Consider the following 22,459-nt stretch of genomic DNA (forward strand, 5'->3'; position numbering starts at 1 on the left):
GTTTGAATGAAGACACAGCCTAAACCAGAGTGTTCTGACTGCTGTGGTGAGTCACACAGATCACACTCCAGTCTCTCAGAACAGAAAGTCCCCTAGCAGTTCTTAGATGAATCCTACCTCTCAGCCTCCAGCGGAGAGACTGCCTTCTGCAGAAGTGAGCCATCTTGCCCTGGAGCATGTGCCTTTCCCATGTGTAGCCCTCATCTAATGACCAGTGTTGGGGTAAGAAGCCCTGACATCCATGCTCCAATTTGGGACAGCTCTACCAGTCCATCTCAGCATCAGATATACCCATGGGATATCTGAGCCTTTGTTGTGATTCCATTACAGCCCAACTTTTCCTTTGGCACAATCTTAGTTTCTTCATTTATCCACAGTTTCCAAGAGTACTCCACAGTAAACTTCAGAGAGAATTTAGTCTCATAGTCTACTTCCTGGGAAACATGACCTATAATACAACATGGATTGTTATTTTTAAAATTCTTATTTCACCACAGTTTGAATTATATAAAAAGTATTCTAGCTTTTCTTCCTTATGCAAATACCATGCTACCAAATTAAGGCCAGTAGGCCCAAGGTAGAAATTCAATCCTGTGACTAAAATTCAGTTCAGTCATTTAGACAATTAAGCATTGAAGTCTGGATTCTACACAACTTTTCATATCCTGTATAAGTATTTTAAGCCCCTAACGCATCTAACCCATTCTCTTCTACTCCTAACACAATAGCCATTTCACTGTCAATTCCACAAAATAATGACCACTGATTCCAGAATGCAAAGAAAAGAGAGACCTATTCTTGAAATGGTTTGAAGGAGAGAATTTTGCTCTCAAATTTGTAGAGCCATGATTTTAGAATTCACTTATTCAATTTCTAGAGGACCTCTTCTCTAAAGGGTCAAAATTCAATTGGTAGTTTGGTGTTTAACTTCCTCCTTTTTCTAGCCTCTCTGTCTCCTGTGTAAAGGTTGTGCAATTAACGAGCCACATCAGATCCATCCTACTTCCTGTTTTATTTTTTTATGCTTAGAAAACCATATATTTTTATAAATTTGAAATAAATAGAGCTGGTTCCAAATTCATGTGTGAAATCAAGTTTGTCTATAAGTTGCTATCCAGCTTTCTCTGTTTTGCTGCTATCTGTCCATGGCCCAGAGCCAATTGGGTGACTTCCATGTTGCTGTTGTCACTACAATTGAAATTACTCTGTTCTATTGCTTATAACCCAAGACCAACTTTACCCTGCTCTCTTAGAAGGTAATATTGCCTGATATATTCATAGATTGTTAATAAGTATTTAAAGGAATGAATGAGTATATGAATAAACAACTTTCTCACAAGTATGTTGCTTGGCACCCATTCTACCCCTGCTTACCAAAAATATATGTGTCTTTTTTTTTTTTTTTTTTTTTGACAGGCAGAGTGGACAGTGAGAGAGAGAGACAGAGAGAAAGGTCTTCCTTTTTGCCGTTGGTTCACCCTCCAATGGCCGCTGCGGCAGCGCATCGTGCTGATCCGATGGTAGGAGCCAGGTGCTTCTCCTGGTCTCCCATGTGGGTGCAGGGCCCAAAGACTTGGGCCATCCTCCACTGCCTTCCCAGGACATAGCAGAGAGCTGGCCTGGAAGAGGGGCAACCGGGATAGAATCCGGTGCCCCAACTGGGACTAGGTGCCGGCGCCGCAAGGTGGAGGATTAGCCTGTTAAGCCACGGCGCCGGCCCAAAAATATATGTTTTTTAAAAAAACAGGAGCCAGATATGAAGACCTAACTGGATGAGTCAGGGGAGGAATACTGTGACAGGTATGTTAGTAAGTTATGATATTAACCAAATGTTCTTGAAGTTTTGACATCTGAAAGTTTGCTCTTCCCAGGGATAGCTAATTCCTAGAAATAGTGAACACCTTGCTTTCTGACACAACACATCTCTTACATGCAAATCAATTAATCTAGAGTCTATAACCCAACTATTCCTTTAATGGACTCTGTGCCACCACCACCCACTAGCTGCAATCATTCCAGGCCCAGGTTCTGGGAAACCAAAGGAAAGTACCTATGGTGCAGAGCTTGGGGAAATTATTCATACCAGCTACTTCTAAATCTTCCTACCTTCCCATGAAAACTGCAATAAGGGCCCTTGGACACAATTTCCCCTCCATCCCTCTGCCTTTCAGCTGGTGCAGGTGCTTCCCTATGAGGCTTGCATGGGCCAGCACACTTCCTCACTTTGGTAACTGTGAAGCAAAGACTAGCTTTTCAATGGCAATTGTTTCCTCATCATACCTGAATTATAATAAAACCTACATTTTAAAACAGTTATCTCAAATCCTTCTGCAGTCTCAATTGTAAGGCCTCTCTTATTAATTTACTCAAGAAAGACCCTGAAGGTTATCTCTCCTTTTCAAGATTTCTGATGGAGATGTGACTATTACTCAGGGAAGGCAATGCAATATTAATTGAAAAAACAAGTAATGACCACACTTTACTCAGTATGTATTATCCTGAAATCTCAAAACATCCTATTGTGTTGTACTCATGAGTTGAAGTTCAAAGATAGAAAGTGATGTTTTCAAAGTCACAGAGTCATATACACAGTAGAGGTGGGATTCAAACCCAAACTTCCCTGTCATTCCTTTGAGTTCTGCCTGTTTCTACCACTTACTTCTATCCTGAAAATGGTTGATATTTGTCTAGATACTTTAACAATTATATAGCCTTATGGAAATCAATGTAGACTCTTAGAAAGATATTGCCTAGAGACTGAGAAAGATATAGAAATTACAGAAGTATTAATACTAGATCTGTTCTTCAGTAAATGGATGAGAACCTTTGGAAATCTCTTCTTTCTCAAGAAAGAAGCTTTCCTGTTTGATCATCAGTCTCCAGAGCTACAAAGAAGATTGACTGTGAAAAGCTAAAAAAGTTTCTGGTAGTTTTGGAAAGCCACAAGCTGAGAAAGAATAATTCAATTCAGTACCATAAACATGCAAATAAATATACAAATGAATCTCTAATAAAATTGCTATTGAATTTTATCAGACAGCAAAAAAACCTGTAAATATGAAAATACCTTTGTTGTCAGTGTTGACTATAGTTATTGAGGAGGCACTTTAAGTAAAATAATTGAAAACTAACCAAATATTGAATAAATATTACTCATGGGACTTTATCTTTTAGCATTTTCCAAATCTCTACAACAGTTTAAGCTACTAATGTTTTAAGGAAGAAGGGATGAATGTTATGAAAAAGGAAAAGAAAAAAAAAATGAAAGAATTGGATAGTGAGCATGGTAAAGACTGGGTAATAGGGTTTAAAAGCAATCCACCAGGAAGTGAGTGCATCACTTGGAGATGGGACTAGCAGGTATTCATAATTTCCATGGAGGGAAATGAAGAAGGAGGAACCTGCTTGGCCAGAGGGCCTCCGCTGGATATCAGGAAGAATTTCTTGACTGCAAATTTGAAGAGTTCTGGCTAAGAGGACCAAAGTGAACCCTTCTGGGATGGACCTATACTAGGAATATTTTTCAACCTCGGGCAATTTTATGCAGCCTTGGGGTGGACTGGATGACCTCCTCAGAACCCCTGGGTCTCATATTGCTGTGCACTGCTGCTTTCACCTTGTTCTTGCCAGCACCTGGCTGCCAGCCCAGGGCCTGTGGAGTTTTCCCCATACTCAGGAACAACCAATCCTTTCACTCTGTGTTCTTCACTTGGACCAGTCCTAAGGTGCACATCTGTGGTTTTTCAGCTCTTCAGCACTTAGGCACTTTCCTCCAGGCCAAAGGCCTCCTGGGCACAATGTAGCATCTGTGTGTTGACAGTAAGAGACTGTGGGCCAGAGACACTCAGCCAGACTCTCCCTTCACGCCACATGAGCTGGTTATACACCTCACCTGCAATAATCCGCTGCTTTGTCTGCCCAAACCTGCCCCTGCGCCAAAAGCTCCCCATCTCCTATTCATTCGCCAGGCAGGCTTTTACCTGATTCAGCTCCTAGATCGTTTACCACATTTGGGCCCACTCTAATGCAGGATGGTCTTTACCTATCACCCGTCCCACCCCCTGAGTAAACAATAACACATTAATGGCTTATGGACTGATACTAAACAGTGGGAACTAAAGAGTGAGGCATACACTGTTTAGTTGCACAGCTGGATATTTACAAAAGATTTGGCCTGAAAAATGACAAAGTCTTTTTCTATAACATTATTGCCTCATTTATTACATGGGTCATTGATTTACATGGGGAATTGGGAGTGTTAAATAAGCCTATAATTTTTCTGTGTTACATTCCTGCTGAGTTCAGAGACTTGGAGATATCATTCAACTTCTGACAAGAAGACAGTCTCAGTGAGGTGTTTAAAAACCATCTTTTTGTTTTTGGCCTTGAATCAGAGAAGGACATGTATCTATGAAGAAAGACAGGATTTCAACCTTAGATAACCCTAAAAGAGCAGAAACTGTGTTATGTAAATTATGTCTAGTATGTGTGCATGTGATGGGGAGGGGGTTGGAAGGCCTAGGGATCCTGTTGTTTAATAATATACAAACTCAATATTAATGACAGGTCAGAACAATCTCTAAGAATGCCTCTCCTTCATAAGATCTCCTAGTCTTTCTCCTGAAGCTTGCATCTATTATAGATGGGCCTATACAATATGAATACTTAATAGGAAATTGGGTGGGTAGTGAGAGAATACAGGATATTTAGAAGAAAAGAGAATGGGAGTAAATGAGATTTCAAGGAACAAGGTGGAGCTTGATATGTGCATTGATGGGGGCGGGGTTGGAAGGCCTAGGGATCCTGTTTAGTGTCTCTGAGGTTTGAATTGTCCCTTTTTATTCAGCATAAAGTAGACACTTTGGCAGTATGCAGAAGTATCAGGAAGAAATCAGAGTTCCACCTTTGGAGTCTTTTCTTCTGATTCATGATTTTCTCTCTGAAAGACATCATAACACTGATATTGAGATTCGGAGTTCACTCTTGTTTACCAATTCTAAGCTTAACCAACAGAGTTCTTTGATTATTCCTGGAAGTCCTAAATCCACCTTCAATTGTTAATCTTATGAATGCTTTCATGTGGAATTAGGCTCTCCTCTTCCTCACCATGGAAACCTTAGACAAAAGGGCAAACTTGAAAATCTAGCTCCTTTGAATATGAAATATCTTTTCAATAATGTTTTTGTATAGCTTGGGTCCCATGACTTTAATCTAATGAGAAACCTGCCTCTGACCACCATATCCTTATATGCTCTTGATAAAACACCCAAAGAATTCTTATTGAACAGAAAGTAAAAGAGAGAGAAAGAAAACTCTATCTCTCTACCTGCAGTCTCACACTTACCAACAGTTTCCCTTCTAGGAATCCATCATAAAAGTTTTGCACATGCTCAATTGAAACTTCTGTTATGGGCAGTGCATCCCACTCATCATCTAGAGTTCGATAAATCGTCAAAGCTGGTAGCTGAGACTTCTTCAGTTTGAAATATGATATCACTCTCCCATTCTCCTTCTTCTCACTGTCCACCAGAATAAAGAGAGCCTGTAGTTGGAGGAGTGTGGAAGAAAAAATAGATAGATCTGAGGCCTTAGGGATTAAGAGACACCTTATAATCAGTATAGTTCATATGGATTAAGTTCACAGTCTATGCTATACCATTACATCTTAATTGCATTAATATGAACTTCTTATTTGTATCACTAGTATTTTTTATATTTGATCAGAATTATTTAAGAATATAGAATTGGAAGAGTCTCCAGTGGTTATATAACGAAGAAAGTATATTCTGCCTCTTTTATTTTCTAGCTGGATGACTTTGGGCACACTACAGGCTCTGTGAAACTCAGTTTTCCCAACAAAACGAACTTTTTTGGAGGGCGAGATTGAGATGATGCATTTAATATTTTTAGTACAGTTTTGGGCATATAGTAAGGACTTGATGAGTGTTAACTACTTTAGTCTCCCCTTATCCATGGAGAAAACATTCCAAGCTCCCCGGTGAATACCTGACACCACAGATAGCACTGAAACCTACCTATATGTGAATACTAGAAAAAGTTCCTGAAGGGGCCGGCGCCGTGGCTCAACAGGCTAATCCTCCGCTTTGTGGCACCGGCACACCGGGTTCTAGTCCCGGTTGGGGCACCGGATTCTATCCCGGTTGCCCCTCTTCCAGGCCAGCTCTCTGCTATGGCCCGGGAAGGCAGTGGAGGATGGCCCAAGTCCTTGGGCCCTGCACCCCATGGGAGACCAGGAGAAGCACCTGGCTCCTGCCTTCGGATCAGCGTGATGCGCTGGCCGCAGTGGCCATTGGAGGGTGAACCAACGGCAAAAAGGAAGACCTTTCTCTCTGTTTCCCTCTCTCTCACTATCCACTCTGCCTGTCAAAAAAAAAAAAAAAAAAAAATTTCCTGAAGGGCAGGTATTTGGTCAAATGATTAAGATGCTCCTTAAGATGCCCATGTCTCACTCTGGAGTACTTGGGTTCAAGTTCTGGCTCCAGCTTCCTGCCAATGCACACCCTTGGAGTCAATGGCGCTGGCTCAAACAGTTGGGCTCCTGCCACCCACATGGAACACAAGAATTATGTTCCTGTCTCTAGGCTTTGGCTTGGCCCAACCCCAGCTATTATGGGTATTTGGGTGATGACATAGAGGACTGAAGATTTCTGAAGATTTCTCTATGTCTCTCAAATAACTAACTAAATAAAAAAATGGAAAACTAAAAGAAAAGTTTATTCTGGTGCAGGCACTTTTGAATTCCATGGAGTTTTTTCATAGTATGCATTGTCATGAACTATTTGAAGACACCTTGTAAATAGTACTTTTTCCGATACGTACATATTTATGGTTCAAATAACTGATGAAAAAATAGAAAAGTCATTGTAATATGCTTAATAAAAGTTATTTAAAACTTATAAACTATTTATTGAATTTTCTAATTAATGGTTTTAAACTATGATTGACTTTTAAACTATTGTTGTATAATTGAGGGACCCCTGAAAGTTACTGAGTCAAATCTTCTACCCAAAGTGGAAAAACCTTATTTATAATATTCTAATCAGATGATTATTTATATTCAATAAATCTGAATTCTTCAGTGTTAGGGAACCACCCATCAGAAAGACATCTTTTTTTTCCATCAGATAGTTCTTATGAATTGAAAGCTCTTTAGTTCAATGAAGCAACCTGAAAGTAGTTTGAATTTTACTATTTCAGTGACATAAAACAGAAATTAACAAAGGAAAGAAGAGGAGGAAATACATGTTCATTGGAATTCTAACAGGCATCAGGCTCTTCAGAAGTGTTCTATATGAAAAATAAAGCCTGAATCCTAACACGCTAATTGATTTTGGCAAATATCTTTATGTCTCTATTTTCTCTCCACCCATCAATGCAGAAAACAAAGAGTTAACCACTATGGGAAGATATGATAGTATAGAGCTTTAATATTATAAAAATACATCTTTAATTTCAAGTAACATGATTTATTATGTCCCAATTCTTATTTTATCTCCTAACCATACCTGTTTCCTTATTTATCTCTACTTCTTGGCGCCATGTTTCTTTCCCTGGCATCTTGGTGGTATTCCAAGGGACATATCCCATTACTGACTTACCTTGCCCTGGAGGAGCTTAGCTGCCTTCTGAAATCTGTGCATGTTCTCTTCATACTCTGGGGAGGCCTTGTTCATCAGCAGTAGAAGATGAATTTTAATATTGCTGCTAAACAGGCCAATTGCAGTCTGGCAAATGGAAATGGGAGAGAGGAAGAGAGAACATTAGTGACAACTCAATGAAGACATAGACTGAAATATAGTTGAGAGCTGTTCCCCAGTAGAACAAATGGAACTAGCTTCCTTCCATAAGGATTCTTAGTAAGTCTGATTTTATGATGTAGCTGTATAGCTTCCTTCCTTCTTACACTGAATAGGGCTGAACTGAGTAACCAGGAGGACATTGCAGAAATGACAGTGTGACCTCCAAGGCTAAGTCATAAAACACATCATGACTTCTGTCTTGCTCTTTATATCTCTCGTTCTGGGGAAAGCCAGACCTGTGTAAGGCCGTTAATAAACCATATGGGGGGGGGGGGGGGCGTGGCGCTATGGCATAGCAGGTAAAGCCGCCACCTGCAGTCCTGGCATCCCCTATGGGCACCAGTTCAAGACCCAGCTGCTCCACTTCCCATATAGCTCTCTGCTATGGCCTGGGAAAGCAGTAGAAGATGGCCTAAGACCTTGGGCTCCTAAACCCATGTGGGAGACCCGGAAGAAGCTCCTGACTCCTGGCTTCAGATCGGCGCATCTCTGGCCGTTGTGGCCAGTTGGGCAATGAACCAGCAGATGGAAGACCTCTCTCTCTCTCTCTCTCTCTCTCTCTGCCTGTCCTTCTCTCTCTATGTAACTATGACTTTCAAGAAAAGAAATAATCTTTAAAAAAAGGAAAAGAAACCATATGAGTATATATAACTGTTATTTTGTATAAGACATTTTTTCAGTTCTTTACATTACAGTAACTAAGTCTCAAGGTCCTTTTTTTTTTTTTTGGACAGGCAGAGTTAGATAGAGAGAGAGAGAAAGGTCTTCCTTCTGTTGGTTCACTCCCCAAATGGCCGCTATGGCCGGCGCTGCACCGATCTGAAGCCAGGAGCTAGGTGCTTCCTCCTGGTCTCCCATGCGGATGCAGGGTCCAAGGACCTGGGCCATCCTCCACTGCCTTTCCGGGCCACAGCAGAGAGCTGGACTGGAAGAGGAGCAACCGGGACAGAATCCAGTGCCCCAACTGGGACTAGAACCCAGAGTGCCAGCACTGCAGGTGGAGGATTAGCCTAGTGAGCCATGGCGCCGGCCTCATATATTTTTTTTAATGAGGAGACTGAAGCACAGATAGATTAATTCCCCCAAAGCTACAGAAATGGTGTATTGGGCTTCACAGTGGGGTATTGGTCCATGAGTTTGACCATCAGATGGACTGTCCCATAAATACCTGCTGGCAAGACCTCATGTACACAAATCCAACTGTGATTGTGACTTAATCAGTCTGCCTGCAAGATGTTGAGCTCTAGAAGATCAGAAGTATTGGCCTTTACTTGCCAGTCAGAAATGTTTGTTCCCATGAAGCTGCCAATTATTTAGAAGAGGACTGCTACAGGTGATGAAGAAAGTATTGCTATAGAACTAGTAAGTGCATAGGAAGGGAGAGTATGGTGGTTGATGAGTCACTGGGCTGAGTCCTAGGATGATGGGGATGCAGAAAGCTAGGAAGTCCTCTTCCTAAAGCCATACACTGTTCCGTAGATTCTTCAGTTTAATTGGCTACAGGGGGCCAACATGTGGGCAAGGATAGCCCACTGGGATCTTTCCTAAATTATTGTCCTTGAAATTTTTTTTTTTTTTGACAGAGTTAGACAGTGAGCGAGACAGACAGAGAGAAAGGTCTTCCTTCCATTGGTTCACTCCCCAAATGGCCGCTACAGCCGGCGCTGCACCGATCCGAAGCCAGGAGCCAGGTGCTTCCTGCTGGTCTTCCATGTGGGTTCAGGTGCCCAAGCACCTGGGCCATCCTCCACTGCTTTCCCGGGCCACAGCAGAGAGCTGGACTGGAAGAGGGGCAACCGGGACAGAATCCGGCGCCCCGGCCGGGATTAGAACCCTGGGTACCGGCACTGCAGGCGGAGGATTAGCCAAGTGAGCCATGGCGCTGGCCGTCCTTGAAATTTAAAACTAGGTCTTAGATATTACATTTGGTAGGCAGGGTGGCAAATAATTCAACTCCTGTTGTATTAGATTTTGCTACTTAAATTGAAGGCATGCACTACCCCTGCTGAAGCAGAGATGGAGGATAACTCTTGGGAATAGGCAAATAATAAAGCTAAGGAGCCAACAGGCAGAGTTGTCTCAGTAGAGGGATCAGTTTAACCCTAGAAGATACAGCCTGACTTTACACCTGAAGCCATGTATAGAGTGTGTGCATTTGGTAGGCTCAGTACATGATTATGATTTTCTACCCAGGTGCTGCTGATGCAAACCTCTGCACCAGCAACAGAGAGAAATAGCTAGTGATGAATGAAGAAATAGCCCTACAAATGAGGAAAATGTTACTGATGGGAAATTTTTAAAGAAATAATGAAAATTGAACTTGCTTCTCTAAAAAAACCTTAACCTAATTTCTTCTTGATGTGATTTGCATCTATTAATAACACAAAAATTAAAATAGGTAATTGTTCTGTAAAATGAGCAATGGACAAGACCTAAGAACTTGTGTGGGCTATTCTTTGCTCCTGCCCTCACTAGCCTGCAGAATTCTGGGTCACTGAACTCATCATCTCAGGGATGATGAGATCTTTTTTTCTGGTCCCATGTGCACTTCTGGCAGCTCCATACACACAATGACCAGAATGACAATGGTCTACAAAAATGCCTTCTGTGTCACTGTTGCCAACACCCCAGGAGTGTGTTTGAAATCCTGGCAGAAGTGGAAATAGAGTGAATACTATGTATTGATAAATGTGGTGTAAGAGATGGACAAGAATTTAGTCAACAGGAAAAGGGATGTTTTTATTGAAGGCGGTGTGGAGCAATAGAATAACCACAGGATTCAGTCATACAGACCCATAAGAAAATAGCAAGGGCAAGTGCTTCATTCTCTCTGAAACTCAAATTTCCAGCTGTATGGCCTTGAGGAAGTTACCTAACTTTTCTGAACCCTCATTTCCTTTACAATAAAATAAAGCTAGACCATACAAGCTAATGCATTATCAGTTAAATTTTCTGCCTTAAATTATGCCTTTTCTATTGTCTCACTATGTGACCTTGAATAATGTCACCTGGATCTTCAATGTTCTCCTCTGTAAAATGAGCGTCATAATTTCCTCTCTCCTACTTAAAAAAAAAATCAGTGTAAGGATTAAATGTAAAAATGAGTGTGAAAGAGCTTTGTAAATTGTAAAAATCTTAACATGTATGTAAAGTACTGTTTTTAGAGAATGTGAAGCAATTCTGAGCTGATGTAGAGCATTAGAAATTAATACTCCATCACTCTATCATCTATGTCAGGCAAAATGAAAGGCAATACATGTAAGATAGTTCTGTAGTCCATAGAGGAGATTACAAGCCAGAAGATGATCAGGGCAAGTGTATCAACGTCTCTACCCTGATGTTATGCAAAATACAGCAGCAGAGGAAGAAAAATGCAGAGGTAAGGTGGAGGCATCCTGAGAGTCTAGATGCGTGCTAGTGAAAGTGAGGTTTGTAGGTAGTACCAGACCAGGAACTGTTACTGATCAGCAAGGAAGTATATACAGAAAAGAGGAATACATGTTTAGAAACTTTTATAAGAAGTTTGCATTGCTCTGCCATATATATGACTGATGTATGTGATCAGTTGGCTTTATTTTTTAAAATTTCATTTGTCATTTACTTTGATTGTATTTGATAAATGTGTTGATCACAGTGCTTTAGGGGAAAAATGTATCTTCAGTACTGACCTCAGTGTAGTTTGAGAAGTGTGGTCTACAGAGGTGCCAGCTGAGAGTTGCCTTCAGTGGACACTCTCAGTCAGCAAAACTCACACAGTTTTGAATCTGTTTCTTTAACTTTGCATTTTTGTTCTCTTTTCTTACTGGTGATGCAATATAGTGCTTAAGTCTTCTGATTTTATGTCTGCTTTTGTTAATAGGGACTGGTAAACCATTCTTAAAGAGTTGTAGAAAGAATGGTAACATAAGCAACACACTAAGTATTTAATTATTGACTGACCCTAGTCAAAGATCAGAACCCCAGGAGGAAAGAAGCTCTTTTTTAAGACGCATTCCCTCGCTGGCGCGGGGATTTATGGGGCTGAGAGCAAGGGGGATTGTTTACCACAGGGCCGTACTCCGTCACCATGTGGAGGCTGTTGACCTCAATGAAACGGCTTAATTTGCTCGCATCAATGTTTTCAAAGTCTTCGCCCTCTAAATTCAGTTGTTCATTATCCACCTAGGTAACACAAGAAAGGATAAAATTGTCACTGTTCTTTTTTTATTCATTGATAAATGCTGCTTGACTACCACATGGTAACATGCTAAATACAGAAAGGAAAATAAAAAAAAAAGTTCCTTGCCCTTGAGAAACATAATCTGATAAGATATGGAGAAGTGAAGAGAAGCATTCAACACAAAATGGCAGGTGACATGGGGAGGGGGAAATCACAGGACCGCGTTGTTAGGAAACTGGCGCAGTTTTATCTATGGTGCGATCTACACTCTGATTTACATCCTATGCCCCGGTTCCAGCTGCCTTTGCTGAAAGCCTGGTGGCCACATGGCCCAACCACCAGTGTTAAGCTCCACCCCCACCCTAATGGGATTCGCTATTCCTACTTCCCTCTGGCAAAGTTTTAAAAGGACCTGTTCCTGAACACGTGGCTTCTCCTCTCGTCTTGCTTCTCTCTGCTCTCTTCTCGCTAGCTCCTCTCCTCTCTGTCTATCTCTTACACTCTTCTTCTCTCCCTTTTTCCCTCTTCACCCCTTCCCTCCGGTCTGCTGGGTTTTCCCCAGTACACCCTTTCCCTTACTCCGGTGTTTGGTGTGTTTTGTGACGGCCTAATAGAAATACATAATACACGTCACTGAAGGAGGAGCACTACACGGCTTCCAGGTAGAAGGGACTCCTAGCAGTGGCTAAGACTTCGTCAGGTAAATATGATGGGGAGGGAGCTTTAAATAAGAATAGTATTTGCCCGGTTGCCCCTCTTCCAGGCCAGCTCTCTGCTATGGCCCGGGAGTGCAGTGGAGGATGGCCCAAGTCCTTGGGCCCTGCACCCGCATGGGAGACCAGGAGAAGCACCTGGCTCCTGGCTTCGGATCAGCACGGTGTGCCGGCTGCAACGTGCCAGCCGCGGCGGCCATTGGAGGGTGAACCAACGGCAAAAAAAGGAAGACCTTTCTCTCTGTCTCTCTCTCTCACTGTCCACTCTGCCTGTCTAAATAAATAAATAAGAATAGTATTTGCAAAAGGCAAAAGAAGTGAGATGGCACATTCTAGAAACTGCAGTTGGTTCACCATGCCTACAGCGAAAGATGTGAAGTGAGGGTATCAGGGAGAAAGGGCTAGCAGGGTAAGCAGGATCTGAAGGGCCTTAAAGCCAAGGCTGGTGAATTAAATGTTATCTGAGGGGAAGAGGAGCATTAACTTGGACAGACTGGTGGTGCATCTGTGCGCTCACTTAAGGTGAAGTAAAATGTACACAGTAGAGAAAAGTGCAAAACAGAAAATGTAAAGCTTAGGAAATTATCATAGAGCAAATAACTGCAGAACCACCACTCTGGAATCCCTAAAGCTCCCAGTATACACTTCTTTTCTTTTTTCTTAAATTTATTTTAGAGAGGCAGAGAGATAAAGAAAGACTGAGGGACCATCCACTGGTTTATTCCCCAGATGTCCACAATAGCCACAAATGAACCACATTGAAGCCATGAGCCAGGAACTCAATCCAGATCTTTCACATGGGTGGCAGAGACCCAAGAACTCGAGCCATAGTTTTCTGTTTCCCAAGGTGTACACCACCAGGAAGCTGGATTGGAAACAGATGCAGGACTTGAATCCAGGCACTGAAGTATGGGATGTAGGCATCACGTGTGGAATCTTAAAACACTGAAACACTGCACTAAATGCCTGACCCCCCTCATACTCCTTCCTAATTGATAACTCATCATTTTGTTGTTGTTGTTGTTGGACCAAATGATCCATTCTTCTCATATGTAAACAATTTTCATCATTTTCTATAGCTTTATCATTTAAAAAGGGACATACTAATGTTATAATTTTACCTTGTTTTTTAAAATATTACATAAATGTGAACAAACAATATATTTTTGTCTGTATATCTCATTTCATTTATTTAAGATTTTGCTATGAGTCCCTTATATTATAGCATGTACCTGTAATTTGATCATTTTCCTTGCTGTAGAGTATACTATCATCTTATTAAACATTATTTATTCATTTTACTGTTGATGTACACTTAAGTTGTTCCTTGTTATTATAACAAGACTGCAATGAACACTCTTATTCATGTCTCTTAGTACACATGTCTGTGTATCTTTTGAGTATATACTTCAAATTGAAACTTTTGATTATAGGATATGCATCTATTGCACAAGTAGAAAATCCAAAGTTATTTTTCAAAGTGTATAATAATTTACACTTGTACCAATACTATTTGAAGTTTCCCCTCAGGTCATATCCTTACCAACACTTGATATTGTAGTTTTTCTAATTTTACTTATTTTGGTGGGTAAATGGTAATATTTCATTGTGGTTTTAAATGCATTTCCCTTATTAACCACTTATATATTCTATTCATGAAGTGTCTATTCAAGTTACTTACCTATTTTTTGTTGTTGTTGAATTGTCCCTTTCTTTCTGATTACAAAGGTTTTTTTTTTTTTTTTTTTTTTTTTAGTATATTCTGGATATGAACCTTTTGTTGGTTTTTCATTATATCTTTCTCTTACTGAGCACCTCCCTTCTAATTGTGACTGTTTAGGAACAGGAGGTAATTTCGATGTACTCAAGGTCATAGTCTTCCTTTATAGCCAGTCTGTACTTTTGTTCTTATCTTGTTTAAAAGGTTTAGACTATACAGAGGTCAAGAAGATATTCTACTTTGTCCTCTGGAAATATTACTGTCTTTCACAATTGACCTAAAACCTACCTGGAATTCACTTTCTTACTTCTTCAAATGGATTTTTAGATCCCTGCTTTTAGGGTTACTCTTCTCTGAAATATGTTAAAGGCTCCATCTGCCCAATTGTCTGAGCTGGACATGGGTCTTTTCCTGCCCTCAGTTCTCCTGAGCCTCAGGCCTTCAGACTTGGAGTGAATCTATAACATTTGGCCCTTTGGCTCTTGGGCCTTCAAACTATACTGCCGGCCTTCCTGCTTCTCCAGCAGGCAAATGGCACAGCACTTCACAGCTTCCAAAAGTCACATGAGTCGATACTTCAGAATATATTTCTTTACATGTGCATATATAACTTGTATAATATATAATCTTTATTAGATCAAATATTGTATTTAATATAGTCCATCTTCTGTCTGTTTATCTTCTCTGTATCATCTATGTATCTCTCCATCATTTTTGCATCTGTCTATCATCTCTAATTCCTGTGGTTCGTTTCTCTGTACTAATATGTTCTACATTGTGGTTATTGCAAATCATGCTGCTATGCTATGATGTGTACTCCTATTAATGTTATTGACAAATTGCTAAGTCAAAATCTTTCTTAGTTTTTTTTTTCCTGTTTTATTTCACTTTTAAGCTACTGTTTGGATTTTTCAAACTTGTGAATTCCCTTTGTATATTTCATTGTTTTGAAAACTCACAAAGTTCTGAGTAGAAAGCTTGGAAAGAAATAGGAAAAGAGAAAAAAATGTTGGAAGGAGTTGTTGCCCACCTTTTACTGCTCCCCTCATTCCTACCCTGTTCAAATCAGTGAAAAGAGGCTAAATAAAATGAGCACACACAAAAGTGGGTGTTTGCTGTAAAAATGTGGTTTACCAGTTGGCCTGCCTCCTTCATTCTTAAGGCTTTGCTATTGTACCACCAAGATCATCATCATTGTAACAATAATCTGGGCCCTTCTAATGTTTAATATGTCTAAATGTTTCCTGATTATTTTTCTAGGAAGTCTCGGGCGTGGAGCCTGTGTGCCGCAGCTGACATGGCTGTGCTGTGAGCCAGGAGGCCCCTCCTTCCCTGCTTGCTTTTCCAGGCAGTCCTTACATTTCCCAGAACTGGGAGAACAGGAAACACCACTAAGTCTGGACTTAAGGAATGCAGTACATTGCAGGCAGACTTTTGGGCAGTGATACATTCTCTAAGCAGCAACAGGGCTTTAATAGAAACTGCCCTCCTGTAGGCTCTCCAGTGTGCTTCAGTCAAGAAAACATGCTCAATTATTTCATTATTTCTTAAACTAATAAACTCTGGAACATCATGTATAGGGTTTCTGGAAGCAACATTTGAACAGGAAATCTCTCTTCTGCAATGGAAATTATTTGCATAATGCAGTGGAAAGAGAATTCAGCCCTGAAGCAATAATTGGTAATATTTGTTTTTATTTTTTAGTGCTATATAAATTCATTTTAAAATTTTTATTTATTTGAAATACAAAGAGAGAGAGAGAGAGGGAGAGAGAGATTTTCCATTTGTTGGTTCACTCCTCAAATGTCCACAACAGCTAGGGCTAGACCAGGCCAAAGCCAGAAGCCCGGAACCCTGTCTGGGTCTCCCATGTCGTTCAAGTACTTGACCTGACTCCACTGCTTCCCAGAGTGCTTCTAAGCAGGAAGCTGGGTCAGAAGTGAAGGCCCTTTGAAATGGGATGAGGATGTCCAGGCAACCGCTGAACCACTGTACATAATGTCTACTTGAGGAACACGTTTTTAAAAAAATGTATTTTCCTAGTTTTTGGAATGAACTTTAGTTGAGCCATTATATTATTTTTCCCCACAGAGAAGAAAAACAGAAACAATAAACTAGGAGTAGTACCATTTTACAATATGATTTTCAGTTCCCCCAAGAGCATCAGAAGTACGTTATTGTGTTTAGATACATCTATTATGCAATAAGATTTAATCACACCTTTCCTATTCACTACCATTTCAGCAATATTACTATGAATTCCTTTGTTTTTTTAACAACCAAGCTTTTCATAAAATGTATTAAAATCATTTTAGTTTATACAACAGTTATAGTATTAAATATCTTTTGTGATACAAATGTCTTCACATCCCTGAGCTTGTTTATATAAGATGCTCAGCTTACTATCATTTGGTAAATACATACTTGAGAAAAGAATGCTTAATAATTTGACAAATAATGCTTCTTATGTTTCCTTATCAGTTTATTCTTAACATGCTAGTGCATTCTGATTCTCTTTGTCTTATAAGGTGCATTTCTTGTAATAGGAACCCAATAAATAACTGTAAAAGGAATAAAGAGAGACATACTGTGTTTCTATTACTATTCCATCAGGTCAAATTTAGGCTAATTATGCTACTTAAAATAGAAGTTACCAAGAAAACCTGAAGCAAGGTAAATATTCAAATAATACTTGGAATTCTATTTTAGGACAGGCTCATCGTTTATTCATTCCAGGGATTACATCTCTCTTAGGGCAACACTAAGAGTCCTGCTGGAGAATGTGGAGAGACTCGTGGCTGTCACACTCACAAAACATGGGCTGTGTTCTCAAACAGCTAGGTTGTCATGTGCAACTTTTTATTGTGTATGACTTTTACCTAAACTCCTTCTGATCCAGTTTATATAGTTGTGCTATTTTTGGAGAACAATATGTTCCAGAAATATAGCATTTTCTAGCCTTTCATTTATCTCACATTTCAAGCATGCAATAACACCAACTCCTTTTTATTTTTCTTTGCATCATGTTTCAACTTATCTTTAAATCTATTTTTTTGTTTATTTATTTATTTATTTTTGGCAGATAGAGTTAGACAGTGAGAGAGAGAAAGAGAGAGAGAAAGGTCTTCCTTTTTCTGTTGGTTCACCCCCCAAGTGGCCGCTACGGCTGGTGCGTTGTGGCCGGCGTGCTGCGCCAATCCAAAGCCAGGAGCCAGGTGCTTCCTCCTGGTCTCCCATGCGGATGCAGGGTCCAAGGACCTGGGCCATTCTCCACTGCACTCCTGGGCCACAACAGAGAGCTGGACTGGAAGAGGAGCAACCGGGACAGAATCTGGTGCCCCGACTGGGACTAGAACCCTGGGTACCAGCACCGCAGGCGGAGGATTAGCCAAGTGAGCCGTAGCACTGGCCTAAATCTATTCTTACAATTGAAGATTTTGTGTGTCGAAGTTCTGAATTTTCTTTATGAAAATATGCAATGTCTAGATTAAATCTGGAAAAAATGATCCTGGGGATTAATTAAATTATGTCAGGGGACTAGAGGAACACTTTTTTTTTTTTTTTTTTTTTTTGACAGGCAGAGTGGATAGTGAGAGAGAGAGAAACAGAGAGAAAGGTCTTCCTTTTTGCCGTTGGTTCACCCTCCAATGGCCGCTGCGGCCAGCGCATCTCGCTGATCCGAAGGCAGGAGCCAGGTGCTTCTCCTGGTCTCCCATGGGGTGCAGGGCCCAAGGACTTGGGCCATCCTCCACTGCCCTCCCGGGCCATAGCAGAGAGCTGGCCTGGAAGAGGGGCAACTGGGATAGAATCTGGTGCCCCGACCGGGACTAGAACCCGGTGTGCCGGCGCCGCAAGGTGGAGGATTAACCTGTTAAGCCACGGCGCCGGCTGAGAAAGTGGTTTTAAAAGGGATACATTTGAGTCCTGGCCCCACTTCTGATCTCTTCCTAATAATATCAGTCCTGGAAGTCAACAGGTGATGGCTCAAGTACTTGAGTCCTTTCTACCCATATGGAAGACTCAGATTAATATCCAAGCTCCTGGCTTCAGCCTGAGCCATTCTTGGCTGGTGCAGGCATTTTGGGAGTTAACCAGTGAATTCTCTCTCTCTTTCTCTCTCTCTCTCTGTCTCTTTCCTTACAAATAAACAACAACAAAACCCACAGAAATCAACTTCTGAAGACACAAAAATATAAAATTCTAGAACTCAAAATGAACTTAGAGATGATGTGGCCTAACATTTCTATTTTATAGATGAAAGAATTGAAGCTAAAAAATGTTAAGTGACTTGCTCAAAGTCATGTGACTTGCCAAAAACAAAACAGTACTATAAACCCCATTTCCTGCCTCCTAGTTGAGCCTTCCTTTCATTTCATTACAGCACCTGTTTGGGAAATTTGAATTGAGTCATCGTCCTTGTCAACAATGTCTCTGAAGTTGGCATTCTGTTATTAATGTCAAAGACACAGAGTTCTTTCCAGTCTCACAAGTTTGTGAGTCTACTGCCTAAGGATAAACTGGGATAAACCTCGAGCTGCCCACCCAACTTACCAGCCGGAAGATGGAAATGGTATTCCCAGTAATGTTGTAATGGGTCAGAACCTCGGAGTTATTGCTGATTCCAAATGACACATCTTGGAAGTTGTGTACCATATCACGGAATATGGACACTGCTGGTATTTCTAAATCCTAAAATGAGAATAATACCCCAAAGAAGTTATTTTGGAGGAATGAAACATATATATGGAAGAGGAAAATATTCACTAATCTTAGAAATAATAAACTGCATTTGGTTTCCAGTGAAATATTTACCTCTAAGAATAAAAGCTAAATTTGCAGTGGCATTATTGAGTTTTTCATGCTATGTGACTTAACATGTAACTACCAAAACTATGGCTAAGCTTGGGACTCCTGTCTAGTCCTATCATAGAGCTTAAAGTTTTCTAGTGGCTTAGAGAAGCCTCAAAATCATAGAGACCTACAGAATTAGCTGCACTATTATTAATATTGCTACAGGGACAAATGTTGTGGAACAATTTGTAGAGGCAAGAAGAAATCCAGAAATAAGAAATAGATGCTGTCAAAAAGGGCCAAAAAAAAAAAAAAGCAATTAAAATTCAGGTTAGAAGATTTTTTTAAAAAACCTTGTGCAAATGGCAAGCATTTGGCTTAGCAGCTAAGATGCTGGTTATGATGCTTGCATCCTATACTAGAATGTCTGAGTTCGATGCCTGGCTCTGACTCACTCTCTTTGTTAATGCTGACCTTGGGAGGCAGCAGGTGATGACTCAACTTACTGAGTCTCTGACAACCCAGTGAGAGTCTGGATTAAATTCCCCTTAGTTTTGGCTGTGGCCCATTTCTGGCCTCTGTGGGCATTTGAGAGTGAACCAACAAATTGAGAGCTCTGTGTATCTGTTTGACTGTCTTTATGTTTCTGTGTCTACCTGTGTCTCTGCTTCTCAAATTTAAAATTAAGAGTTTGTGCTGGATGTGGAAGAGTAATCCCCCTCCTTCCTCTGTAGATAAGCCTGTGCTTTGCACTTGAAAGTACTATTCATGTATCCAACTCTGCAACCCAGGCATGCAGGAGGGCCCAGGGAAGCCACTTCTAGATGATGATTCCAGTCTTTCCATGAATCCTGGCACCTTTTTCCTGCTGTCATGGGACCCTTGTCTATAACAACTCTGGGAAACGAACAGGACTGAATATAGTCTCCCCTGCATCCTACTGGGCTAAAGAAGAGGATGTGCAAAGAGAGAAGAAGATGGCCCTGAGAGTCAGGCAAAGGGACTTAGTACCCTGCTTTCCAGAAAGGATGGATGGAGTTCACTAGGAGCTTCAAGAATTGAGGCTTGCTCTTTTTCATTCTGCCTTGCTCATTTTTATTCTGTTCCCTCTAATGAAATTGCTCCAGGATCCAATGAGGGCATCTGGTGGCTGTTGAAGTTACTGCACACTAAACTCCACTCTCTTGTCCCTCCCTGTATTTGAAAGTGGCAGTTTCTGCCTGCAACTTGCAGTTTTTTACACTGAAAATTTGTTCCCTGTCTTCCTCCCCCATTTACCTCTCACTGTAGCTACTTCCAGCTGTGTGCACAGAATCTACAGGGTGAGTTAATGAATGGAAACAGTCTAGAAGGTCTGAAATGAAAGAATAGGTGCCTTATCAGCTGAGAGAATGGCCAGATGCTACCAGCATAGAAAGACGAAAACCCTGGAATGGTGCTCTCTTATTTACCAAATAAATTTGCCAAACTGGAAGATGGAGGTTAATACCTTAAGTATACAAAATATCACCCCTTTACAAACATTTTCAAGAAGGCAAAGAAAAAAGGAGAATGAAGGGCTACCATTAGGGGAAATACTTTAGACAGAGGCAGTTCCAGACTAATCCTTAAAGATTTTGGCACACCATAAAAAGGTGATGCCTCGATGACAGAAGTTGGGTTTAATCTGCTTTCAGCCTATTCTTTGGGTGTTAGGAGAATGAAAACTAAGGACATTTAGGACAACAGTCATGTTCAATGGAAGTTTTCATCCTGTAGATACTGGACTGGGATTTAAAGTGTCTGTAGGTGGGGAGACAAGCCAGTACACTCAGAACGCTAGAAAAACATAATTCAGACACTGAGGATGTTTTGAAATTAAGAAGTCTCAATTGACAGGCTAAGAGAAGATGTTACAGCCCTTGATTTTATGCAGTGTCACTTGGCCAGCAGTTGACAGTCATGGCTCCCTGAAGGTGTAACATTTCTGGATATTGGGGGAAAAGCAAGTGGGGTACCTGGAAGAAGCCAATGAGGGCCACCTCAGCAGCAGCAATGAACGCCATAGCGGCTGGGACGTCGGTGAGCCATGTGATATCCTGGGCAGCAGTAGGGCCATCTAGATACAGAGAATGGATCAGAAGAAGTATCTCTTAATAATGAGTTCATTTCATATACCTTTCCTCTTCATACCAAGACCAAAGAGATCACAGTTCCTAGAAGTGCTGTCATCATTCCAAGGCTTTAATATTTTTTTTAACATATGGAGGATGACCCCACCTTAAGATCTCTCTCTCTGAAGGATACCACAGACTTCCCTCTCTATTAGCAGATCGAACATTTTCTGGAAGTTTTTCCAGGTTGAAGGAAAAGTACCCAGAGAACCGCCATATTCCCAGCCCATCTCCCAACATCACACTCATCCTATCTCACTAAAGCTCATTCTCCTTTACCTGAAGTTGCCTCAGCTTCTGCAGTGACTTCTGGGGCTAGCACACACACGAGGAGAAAGGAAAGAAACCAGCTCCTTGGTTGGGAAATGTCCATTGTTTTCTTGCTTCTGCGCCAACACTGGACTTGGTGTTTGGTGATGCAGCTTCAGGGCAGCCTGCTCTGCAGTTGATTGCTTGTGAATTTATTAGTGCTCTGGGAACTTCACAGCTGGCTCTAGGGAACCTTCAGCTTGGGAGATAAAAGACCAGTCCAAGGCCTCAGACCATAACCAACCAGAAAAGTCAGATTAGTTCATTTAAATAATAAACAAATTCTGTGCCAGGTGTTGATCTAAGCAGTAGTGATACAAAGATAACTCTAATTCCTCCAGCCTCTTCTAGTTTAGGTTGTTAGCAAGAAAAATAGCCAAACAGATCATTCAAATGTCAAATGGAAAGTTAGGGAAAAAATAGAAAAAGTCACAAGGTTTTACGAGGGCATTGAGGACAATAGTAGGGTTCAATGAAGGCTTTCTTCCTGCACAGGATGCCCAAGCAGAGTTCTAGGTAAATAAGAGTTTGCATAACAACAAAAGGCAGTTTCATATAAAAAGCCAAAGTGCAGAGATGAAAACACATTGTGAGAACGTACTGGTGGTTATTAAGGATTATGAAAAGAAAGGAAATGATACATGTAGTCAGAAATGCATCCTGGGCCCAGCTTGAGGCAGGTTTTCTATGATAAGGTAGGCTTACGAGCACCAACTTTGTTCTGTGGGTGATGGGAACCCACTGAAAGGTCTTACATAGGAGAGAGACAGTGTTTGATGGGGCCCACACGTGTC

General features: G+C 40.9%; 2 protein-coding genes across 2 annotated transcripts in view; one reads left to right on the top strand and one right to left on the bottom strand.

Moving 5' to 3' along the window:
* PDE6H (phosphodiesterase 6H) overlaps positions 1–22,459 on the top strand; it is a 182,806-nt gene that overhangs the window by 117,605 nt on the left and 42,742 nt on the right. The gene's annotated exons all lie outside the window — the stretch shown is intronic.
* On the bottom strand, positions 4,222–21,729 carry ERP27 (endoplasmic reticulum protein 27). The gene is made up of 7 exons (XM_062194871.1): positions 21,636–21,729; positions 21,201–21,301; positions 18,964–19,101; positions 11,865–11,981; positions 7,620–7,745; positions 5,345–5,542; positions 4,222–4,939 (listed from the first exon to the last, which is right to left on the bottom strand). The coding sequence occupies exons 1-7, from the start codon at positions 21,727–21,729 to the stop codon at positions 4,892–4,894; spliced, it is 822 nt and encodes a 273-aa protein (XP_062050855.1). The 3' UTR covers positions 4,222–4,891.

This window comes from Lepus europaeus, chromosome 6, assembly GCF_033115175.1.
Source record: "Lepus europaeus isolate LE1 chromosome 6, mLepTim1.pri, whole genome shotgun sequence".
NCBI classification, from domain to species: Eukaryota; Metazoa; Chordata; class Mammalia; order Lagomorpha; family Leporidae; genus Lepus; species Lepus europaeus.